This window comes from Sinocyclocheilus anshuiensis, unplaced genomic scaffold, assembly GCF_001515605.1.
Source record: "Sinocyclocheilus anshuiensis isolate Anshui unplaced genomic scaffold, SAMN03320099.WGS_v1.1 scaffold1724, whole genome shotgun sequence".
Lineage (NCBI taxonomy): Eukaryota > Metazoa > Chordata > Actinopteri > Cypriniformes > Cyprinidae > Sinocyclocheilus > Sinocyclocheilus anshuiensis.
This window is the reverse complement of record NW_015558629.1, coordinates 10,787-21,484: the sequence shown is the minus strand read 5'-3', so window position 1 is coordinate 21,484 and position 10,698 is coordinate 10,787. Positions and strand designations below refer to the sequence as shown.

The 10,698-nt window shown below is 40.0% G+C and overlaps 2 protein-coding genes across 2 annotated transcripts in view; both read left to right on the top strand.

Moving 5' to 3' along the window:
* Positions 1 to 1,069: 1,069 nt before the first annotated feature.
* On the top strand, positions 1,070 to 5,502 carry LOC107680745 (cytochrome P450 3A30-like). The gene is made up of 13 exons (XM_016476792.1): positions 1,070 to 1,183; positions 1,387 to 1,480; positions 1,732 to 1,784; positions 1,911 to 2,010; positions 2,325 to 2,438; positions 3,051 to 3,139; positions 3,385 to 3,533; positions 3,614 to 3,744; positions 3,839 to 3,926; positions 3,999 to 4,159; positions 4,233 to 4,465; positions 4,592 to 4,754; positions 4,836 to 5,502. Exons 1-13 carry the CDS (start codon positions 1,113 to 1,115, stop codon positions 4,950 to 4,952), a joined length of 1,563 nt encoding a protein of 520 aa, XP_016332278.1. The 5' UTR covers positions 1,070 to 1,112; the 3' UTR covers positions 4,953 to 5,502.
* Positions 5,503 to 6,435: 933 nt separating this feature from the next.
* The window catches only part of LOC107680747 (cytochrome P450 3A30-like), a 9,404-nt gene continuing 5,141 nt past the window's right edge, over positions 6,436 to 10,698 (top strand). Inside the window, exons 1-7 of the mRNA XM_016476793.1 lie at positions 6,436 to 6,575; positions 7,272 to 7,365; positions 7,530 to 7,582; positions 7,837 to 7,936; positions 8,254 to 8,367; positions 8,925 to 9,013; positions 9,759 to 9,907. Coding sequence (XP_016332279.1) covers positions 6,505 to 6,575; positions 7,272 to 7,365; positions 7,530 to 7,582; positions 7,837 to 7,936; positions 8,254 to 8,367; positions 8,925 to 9,013; positions 9,759 to 9,907 — 670 coding nt within the window. The 5' untranslated portion in view covers positions 6,436 to 6,504. The remainder of the gene's footprint in view (positions 6,576 to 7,271; positions 7,366 to 7,529; positions 7,583 to 7,836; positions 7,937 to 8,253; positions 8,368 to 8,924; positions 9,014 to 9,758; positions 9,908 to 10,698) is intronic.

The window sequence follows — 10,698 nt, the reverse complement described above, 5'->3', positions numbered from 1 at the left end:
AACTGGTCAGACGTTGCTTCAGGAGACATGATGTTTCTTAGTTAATATTTACACAATAGTTACTTTTACATTTATATGGTTAAGTTTACATTCACACAAGTCACATTTAGATTTACATTTACAGCAGATGAATATTTACATTTATACAATAATAAGTTATGTATACATTTACACAATTATGTTTACATTTACATGATAAGCTACATTTACACAATATTTATGTTTACATTTATACTATAAGTCACATTTATACAAGTCATGCATATATTTACACAATACACAAGTATGTTTACATTTACATGCCAGGTTTTTTTTTAACATCTTCATTAATGCATTTAGCAGATGCTTTTATCTAAATGATTTACAATAGAGGCAATTCGTCAAAGAGTCAAACAACAGTCATGATATACCATACCAGGTAAACTAGATTAGAAAGCAGACATGTTGAGAACATGTTGAGCCCTAAATTCTTCAGGAGAAATAATGAATCAGCCAGTAGTTACATCCAGTACAGTACGAGTAAAGTGTAGACACGTTTCCCTATGGACTCTGTTTGCTCTCCGTTCGATCTCAGTGCTGTCCAGAGCAAACAATCCCTCAAAGACTGATCTTTGTCTTTCCTCTGAGAAGTGAAAAACAAACAGAAACGGTCATATTCTAGGAAAAGAGACGTAAAATACATATCAAAAAGAAAGAAATACAGCTGGATTAAAGCAGGAATTGTGACTAGAACAGAGAACAAACACAATATAAAGTTGCATAAACATAGTCACTATGTCTGAAGAACTAGTCTGACCATCTAGCGGTTAACCAAGGGGTAATCAGTCTCACTTTTCTGTATCGAATTTGACCAATCTATGTGGTTATGTAACAGAATGAATAATGTTTTGAGCAGTGTCGTAGCTGTTAGACTAGTCCTGGCGGTTTATGTAAGCCTGATGGTGCTGCGGGGGTTGATGAACAGCAGTGAGTGTGTTCAGAGGTGAGCGTGACGCTGTGGGTGTGTTTGTGAGGCTCTTCTCCACTGGTTAATGTGTAATCTGAGAGCAGAATAAAGCTGCTGCTGCTCGCTGCCAGTGTTTCTATAGTCTGAGCGTCCCGGAGCAGAAACCATGAGCTACGGTCTGTTCTTCTCTGCTGAAACATGGGCTCTGCTCATGCTGTTTGTGGCGCTTCTGTTCATGTAAGTGATGTTCTGTTCAACTGAAGAACTAGTTCTAGTTCTGGAATCTTAATATGAATGAGTCAGTAAGTAATGAGTTTGAAGAATTACAGTCGTCTTCTGTCAAAGGTCTAGCAGTTTAAACCCCCAAAGCAATCAGTAGCAAGATCTGCTGCTGGTAATGTCATAACATCTGTCTAAAAAGATTCTGATGTCATTTCTAGATATGGATCCTGGCCTCATGGTATCTTCAAGAAGCTGGGCATCCCGGGGCCCAAAGCCCTGCCGTTCTTCGGAACGATGCTGGAATATAGAAAGGCGAGTCTGTAGTCTTAAAGCAGCATGAGTCTGGTATTGTGTTAAACTGAGCTTTGGACACGTTTGGATGTTGATGATCTCCTGATTCTCCGTCAGTCTTTCAGTTCAGATCCGCTCGCTTTATTGAAGGAATGTGATGTGAATCTGGATGTTGTTACTTCAGCTTCACTTCTTTTCATAGTCCTCTCGCAGTGTTTCTTTGATGACTCTTTGGGTTCGTCTCTGAACGTGAACACATCTGTCATTTTCAGGGGTTTCACAACTTCGATGTGGAGTGTTTCAAGAAGTATGGACGAGTCTGGGGGTGAGTGTCAGACTATGAAACCTCACAGAGCTCACAAACCTCGTACAAATTCTGGTGGAGTTATTATTATAATGAACTAAATCATTCTTCTGAATTGAATGTCAATATTGTTTGTGTTTCTCGCAGTATCTACGATGCGAGGCAGCCTGTTCTGTGCATCATGGACCAATCCATCATCAAAACCATCCTGGTTAAAGAATGCTACTCTCTCTTCACCAACAGAAGGGTAAAATCATCTTCATCATCTTCGTTCTGAAATTAAATCAGCCTCGTCAAATACTGATTTGATCTGCCCTGAATGTAGAGTGATGGACCTTGCTGACAAAGCAAGAAAATGCGAAAGTTTTGCAAGCTATTGTTTTCAGTCACCGTGTCCACTTTAGAGCTCTGTAAAATACAGAGGGACTTGAGCAGAAAATGCTATTCTTTCAATAGTAATAATAATAAATCTGCATGACTGGAATGTTTTCCGGCCGATGGAACAGTACGTGTTTGTGTTTGTGTTGTGGTTTCATCTGGGTTTGTCCTCTGAACCGGCAGAACTTCCGTCTGAACGGGCCGCTGTACGACGCCGTGTCCATCGTTGAAGACGACGACTGGAGGAGGATCCGCAGCGTCCTCTCGCCCTCCTTCACCAGCGGGAGGTTAAAGGAGGTCTGTGAGTCTGGAGTCACTCACACATACATGTCCTCTTCTGTTTGATAATGCCACATATAAACCGTCAGTCATCTGAGAGAGAAACCCAGACTGGAGCTGAGCTGAACTAATGATTCACTTTATACTTTATACTTCATGCTTTATTCTATTATCTGCATCTGCATCCTTCTCATGCTTTAATAGTCCTCTAACAGTTAATATCTCTAGTGATTACATGTTACAGTACTGGCAAGATTTCAGCTCAAGATGTACAATGACTCGTTTGAACTACAGAGTCATTCATGCTGAGCTGCTCAGAGCAAGTGATTCACATTAGGATTTATTGATGATTTATCTTCTCTTTATCCGTGTCATTCTCAGGCTAACAAGTGTTATAGCTCTAGTTAATATCTCTTATCTGAAGCAGAACTTGAAGGCAGTAATACTATGCTGTGGTACAAATATACACGAATTCAGCTCAAATTGTAAAATGACTCGTTTGAACTACAGAAAGATTCATGCTGTTTGATTCACTTCAGGCTTGTATTAAAATATCACTGTTACCTGTGTGTGATGAAGATGGTTTGAGTTGATGATGATGATGATGATACACTGCGTTCCTCGCTCTAGATGTTTGGCATCATGAAGACTCACTCTCACATTCTGGTTGATAATCTGGGGAAAACAGCGACGCGAGGAGAAGCCGTGGATATTAAAGAGTGAGTCGCATATTCGAGAGTCTTACATAATACCACATATGGCCTGTTGTTATCTGAATAGATAAGAACAGAGCTGCAATAATATCACTTTAATTACAGACCAGAGGTGTTCAAATGCCTCACCAATAACCTGTAATAACCTATATAGACTGATAATATTCATGGAGAACATTCACTATTTATAGAGAATATAGGTTATATGTTTATCAGATGACAATAGCTCTCTCTGGTCTGCATGTGTTCAGGTTCTTCGGGGCGTACAGTATGGATGTGGTGACCAGCACGGCGTTCAGCGTCGACATCGACTCTCTCAACAACCCTAAAGACCCATTTGTGACCAACATCAAGAAAATGCTGAAGTTTGACTTCCTGAACCCTCTGTTCCTGTTCACCGGTAAACAGCTCAATTAGTCCTGTCAGTTCAACACAATTGAGCGTAGGAAACTTTCTGACCCTTTTCGGTTTCTTCACTAGCTTTATTTCCTTTCATCACCCCTGTCCTGGACAAAATGAATTACGCCCTCTTCCCGACATCTGTGACCGATTTTTTCTACGCTGCCTTAAAGAAGATCAAGTCCGAAAGAGTGGCCAAGGACCACAAGAAGGTAAGACAAACACTTCACACGAACAATGCCAAAGTAGATAGAAGCATCTGCCAAATGCATGAGCGTAAATATAATCGCATGCATCTTCCTGTAGAAGCGAGTGGACTTCCTGCAGCTGATGGTCGATTCTCAGACAGCAGGGAAAACTGAGCACGGAAGCAGCAACGAACACACAGAGAAAGGTGAAGCATCTCAGAGCGTTAAGAGCTTGTACCGTATTTGAAGAAACGTTCCTCACACGGTGTCCTGTGCAGGTCTGAGCGACCACGAGATCCTCTCGCAGTCCATGATCTTCATCTTCGCCGGGTACGAGACCAGCAGCAGCACTCTGTCCTTCTTCTTTTACAATCTGGCAACCAACCCAGAGGCCATGAAGAAACTGCAGGAGGAGATCGACCAGACCTTCCCTGATAAGGTAGAGCTCGGAGAACTGAGTGAATCTGTAAGTGTGAAGAGTTTGAGAGGTTAAGCTCTGAACTGTGTTGAAGGCTCCGGTGGACTATGAAGCCGTCATGAACATGGAGTATCTGGACGCGGCGCTGAACGAGTCTCTGCGGCTGTTCCCCGTCGCTGGTCGACTCGAGCTCGGGCGGGTCTGTAAGAAAACGGTGGATATCAACGGCCTCCTCATCCCTAAAGACGTGGTGGTGATGATCCCGACATACGCGCTTCACAGAGACCCGGATTACTGGAGCGACCCGGAGAGCTTCAAACCCGAGAGGTCAGTCATTAACCACAAAACACAGCACTGTAGAGAACTAGAGCCAGAGAAACACACACCTGAGTTCACTCTAAAACCCAACATCTCAGTGGTTCTTCAGAGTAACTGCTTCTGCTTCATTCCCAGGTTCACTAAAGACAACAAGGAGTCGATCGACCCCTACATGTACATGCCCTTCGGTCTGGGGCCCAGGAACTGCATCGGGATGAGGTTTGCTCAGGTGACCATGAAGCTGGCCATCGTGGAGATCCTGCAGAGGTTCGACGTCTCCGTCTGTGACCAGACTCAGGTGAGCAGACGGATCCTCCACATGGTCTCACAGGAGGACTGTGTTCCTTCACTCACACTCACCTTCTCTTGCTCTTCACAGGTTCCTCTGGAGCTCGGCATCAACGGTTTCCTTTCTCCCAAAGAGCCCATCAAACTCAAGCTCAAGCCTCGGAAAGTTTCCCTCACAGAAGATATCTGTAACAACAACACATCGTAGAGCAGCTCCTGAACCACTGTTCATCTGCTGCACGCTTCTCTTTCAGTCCGAGGAGGAGGTTTGATCGGTCTTTTAAAATAAAAGAATAGACGTAGTCTCTAGTCTTCAGTGAAGAGAAGGATTCTCCGGGTCTTTCGGACTCGGACTGAGAGATCAGTAACTTTCTTTACTTTTTGGACAGTTTCTGCTGTCATCTGGGACTTTCTGAGAGTGGAAATGATGATGCCATGAGATTCATATTTAGAGGTTTTACTTTGTGATGATTGAGAAAAGAGATTACATTAGGTTAACCTTGAAGGAAATAAAATGGAAATATTAAATGAAATGTATCAAATCAATTAAGGTCTGCAGATATGTATCTGACGTGTGTGTGATGTCTATGACTCTGGTGCCTGTTTACACAATCATACAGAGTTTAAATAATAATTTGGCATACAAAGAGAAAATTATGCTTTATTATCACCAAATATTGGATTAAATCTTTTTGATTATGAACACTACAAGTGTGACTTTGTACCATTTTGTACAAGATAAAACATCTAAAAACAAACTTCATTTTCATTAAACATTAAAGGTGACATATCATGAAAATCTGACTTTTCCAGGTTTTAAGTGCTATAATCAGGTCCCCAGTGCATCTACCAACCAAGGAAACGTGAAAAAGATTAACCCAGTAACTTTGTTTTGGGAAGCCTTTTTCTGCAAGCGTCTGAGAAAACCAGCGCGTCTGATTTCACTCCCTTGGTGACGTGGTAAAGGGATCTCATTATAATATTACTGCCCCTTAATCTGTAAGTTTCCACCCACGGCGCCGTTATTTTGATTTCGCAAGCGACAACAGTGTAGCAGCTCTAATGCCATGATGAAAGTTTGAGCAAAACATGCTAACTGTTCTGTGTTTAGCTGCACCGTTTTAGGTAGGTGTGGCTGACTCTTAACTTTTATAAAGAATATCTCTTTGGATTTGAGACTTTAGTCTTTGCAACTTTACAGATCTTCTTTATGCACCAAGAGCTTGTAACACTCCAAAGAGAAAGGAACAATTGAAATCGCATCATATGACCCCTTTAAGACTGGTTTTGTGCTCCAGGGTCACATATGTTTCCTTTAAAGCGCAATACTGTAATAAACAGTGCATTCTTTCATATTTTATGTACAATTTCTACTAATAATCCACAAATTATGCTTTTTGATGTATAAGCAAGTTGATAAAAAGATGGAATCCAATATTTGGTGATAATATACCATAATGAGAGATTTATAAACTATTTTTTGTAGGCCGGTCATTTTGAACCAGAAACACTACACTACAACAACAAAGTGGGGAAAAAATCCCACCTTTGTGGTGGGATCGATGAGTTCAGCTAAGTTCAGCAGTGAACAGACCCAACACGGCAGAGATTGTGAGTGTGTTCAGAGGTGAGCGTGACGCTGTGGGTGTGTTTGTGAGGCTCTTCTCCACTGGTTAATGTGTAATCTGAGAGCAGAATAAAGCTGCTGCTGCTGCTCGCTGCCAGTGTTTCTATAGTCTGAGCGTCCTGGAGCAGAAACCATGAGCTACGGTCTGTTCTTCTCTGCTGAAACATGGGCTCTGCTCGTGCTGTTTGTGGCGCTTCTCTTCATGTAAGTGACGCTCTGTTCAACTGAAGAACTAGTTCTAGTTGTATCTTCATAAAAATCCACACAGAAATCTAATATATGTGCATCTATTAAATTTCCATATGAGATATATTGTCATATGAAATAAAAACAAGGAACATGAAACTGGAATAATTTCATATATTAACATGCATATATAGCCCATTCAAATATCTGTGTTTACAGTATGAATGTGTAATACATTTCTGGGCATAAATGTCATGTATTAGAAATATTACAAAAGCATACATATTTTTGGCACACATGTTGTTTTAATACATTTGCATAAAATATATATTGTTGACACTTGGTTGCAACAAATAATATCATAAATGTCAGAATATAGATATTATTAAAATATGTACATATACAAATTTTACTAAGGGGATTTTATATGTTATAATCTCGTTCATCTACCCAGATAATGACCAGAAGTATTTAATTTTTTCATGTATGTGAAAATGATATGGCTTTATTGGTAACATATAAGACAGTAACAGTCTTGATACAGGACAATATACAGTATGTCATAATACATTTCTGTATGTCGAGGATTCAGTAAACAGTGTGTTTGACTCACATGAACGGACACACTTCGTAGCAGAAGAACGTGATTCTCAAGCACACGACTGTAGCTGATGTCATAACATCTGTCTAAAAAGATTCTGGTGTCATTTCCAGATATGGATCCTGGCCTCATGGTGTCTTCAAGAAGCTGGGCATCCCGGGGCCCAAACCTCTGCCGTTCTTCGGAACGATCCTGGAATATAGAAAGGTGAGTTGTGTGTTCGAGCAAACACTGACCTGTGATGAGCTCCTGCAGGTTGACTTGACTCAGGTTTGCTAAAGATTCATCCGCTCTAATGATTGAATGATCTCGAGCACACTTCAGCGTCGTCTCCTGTGCTCTCAGTGTCTTATCATAATCTGCTCTTTCAGGGTGTTCATCACTTCGATGTGGAGTGTTTCGAGAAGTATGGACGAGTCTGGGGGTGAGTGTGAGACTTGCGGATGAAGCTATGAAAGAATCAGAACATCTGGTTCACAAACTGAAATGATTCAATAACAATTAAATGAAAAACGTATTTGAAACTCTTGTGTTTATGAGAGCTTTTGAGGGTCGTGATGAATCACGTCACTGAGAGTGAATAATTTATTCAATTCCAGTGAATTCATGATTAGAACAGACGAGAAGCAGAAATCATTCTTCTGAATTGAATGTCAATATTGTTTGTGTTTCTCGCAGTATCTACGATGCGAGGCAGCCTGTTCTGTGCATCATGGACCAATCCATCATCAAAACCATCCTGGTTAAAGAATGCTACTCTCTCTTCACCAACAGAAGGGTAAAATCATCTTCATCATCTTCGTTCTGAAATTAAATCAGCCTCGTCAAATACTGATTTGATCTGCCCTGAATGTAGAGTGATGGACCTTGCTGACAAAGCAAGAAAATGCGAAAGTTTTGCAAGCTATTGTTTTCAGTCACCGTGTCCACTTTAGAGCTCTGTAAAATACAGAGGGACTTGAGCAGAAAATGCAATTCTTTCAATAGTAATAATAATAAATCTGCATGACTGGAATGTTTTCCAGCCGATGGAACAGTACATGTTTGTGTTTGTGTTTTTGTGGTTTCATCTGGGTTTGTCCTCTGAACCGGCAGAACTTCCGTCTGAACGGGCCGCTGTACGACGCCGTGTCCATCGTTGAAGACGACGACTGGAGGAGGATCCGCAGCGTCCTCTCGCCCTCCTTCACCAGCGGGAGGTTAAAGGAGGTCTGTGAGTCTGGAGTCACTCACACATACATGTCCTCTTCTGTTTGATAATGCCACATATAAACCGTCAGTCATCTGAGAGAGAAACCCAGACTGGAGCTGAGCTGAACTAATGATTCACTTTATACTTTATACTTCATGCTTTATTCTATTATCTGCATCTGCATCCTTCTCATGCTTTAATAGTCCTCTAACAGTTAATATCTCTAGTGATTACATGTTACAGTACTTGCACGATTTCAGCTCAAGATGTACAATGACTCGTTTTAACTACAGAGTCATTCATGCTGAGCTGCTCAGAGCAAGTGATTCACATTAGGTAACTGATGCATCATCTGTGTTTGATCAGGTAACAAGAGTTACAACTGTAGATGTTTAATAACTTATCTGAAGTAATCATTGAACAAAAAAGTCGTTTGACCTACAGAATCATTGAAGCTGAAGTGTGTTTGATTCACTAAAATATGAAAGAGGCATTTCCAGGAGCACTGTCCAGACATTACTGATTCAGATGAGTTGATGATGATGATGATGATACACTGCGTTCCTCGCTCTAGATGTTCGGCATCATGAAGACTCACTCTCACATTCTGGTTGATAATCTGGGGAAAACTGCGATGCGAGGAGAAGCCGTGGATATTAAAGAGTGAGTCTTACTAATATCATGAACCATGGCTTCTTGTAATCTGGACAGATAAGAATAATTATATCACTATATTATAATCACCAGAGCAAAGGTGCTCAAATACCTGACTAATAAGCTTTTATAACCTCTAATGATCAGTGGGGCAAAGTAACGGCGGTGAAATTAACAAACATGAACAGAGATACTTTGGAAAAACTGCTGATCGCTGGATTTGATCCAAGCCAGAAAACACATACATATATGAAGTCAGACAGACCCCACTAAATAATCACAGATCTCAGGATGAAGCGCTGCTATACAGAGGAAAACCAAGGATTTCATATAAATAAATGATATCTAAAAGGTTTTCTGGATCAATAATCAGCAGTTTTCTTGGCATCTCTGTTGTTTTGACCACTAGTTCTTCGGGTTACACTTTATTTTAAGGTGTACTTGTTTCAGTGTAACTATGCATTTAAGTACTGAGTAATTTTAATAAATACATGTACTTACTATATGTTTAGGGTTAGGATTGGGGTTTGGCTTAGGGTTACTTGCATGTAATTATGCATCATTTATTGTTATTATAATAGTAAGTACATGTAACGTGTGTAACAAGGACACATTAAAATAAAGTGTTACCGTTCTTTGCTTTGCTGATGGTCATAAATACATCAGCCGACTGTAAAAAGTCACACGAATGAAAGAGAATATATTTATCAGAGTAACTGAGCATTAGCTCTCTCTCTGGTCTGCATGTGTTCAGGTTCTTCGGGGCGTACAGTATGGATGTGGTGACCAGCACGGCGTTCAGCGTCGACATCGACTCTCTCAACAACCCTAAAGACCCATTTGTGACCAACATCAAGAAAATGCTGAAGTTTGACTTCCTGAACCCTCTGTTCCTGATCATCGGTAAAGTCTCAACAGAATATGCTGATGTCTCTATGGGCTGCCATATTAGAACAGTGACCAATGATGAAGGCTACATGACGTACCAATTAATGAATCTAAGTAATAGCACATTAATCACCCCATGAGGAGAGTAAAGCATTGAATAGACATTACAAAAAAGTAGCTTTAGAGAGAAACATTTCGATTCAACATTGCATGAAAAATTATAATAAATGGGTATTGATATTTTTAATTGAATATTGAGCTACAAATTGATTAAAAAATTCAAATGATACGCTCTAAATACGAATCTAAAGCACCTGTAGGTGGCATTGAGTCTCAAAGAATCAGTCAATGAATCATTCATCAGTGCTGTATAAAGTACCTGAAAGCCATACTCAAGTAAACGTACGGATATCTTACCAGAAAATGACTTCGGTAGAAGTTGAAGTCACCGTTTAGAATATTACTTGAGTAAAAGTCTTAAAGTATGTGATATTTATTGTACTTAAGTACGAAAAGTATTTTTTAAATCTTAAACGTACTTAAGTATTGAAAGTAAAAGTACAAGTAAATGCAAAATGGAAAAGAAGCTAATAAAAATAATATATATAAAATCACAGTTTATGTAGCTCAGAGGGGACATGGATGCATTTAACTTGCAGTTACAGATGAATAAATAATGTTTTGTTTTTAACATAAAATGTTCAATACTGATATTTGAAATTGAAACATGATGAAATGTGAAATTAAAACCGACAGTAGGTGGCAGCAAGTGACTGTTAATGAGTGAGTCATTGAGTTTCAACCAT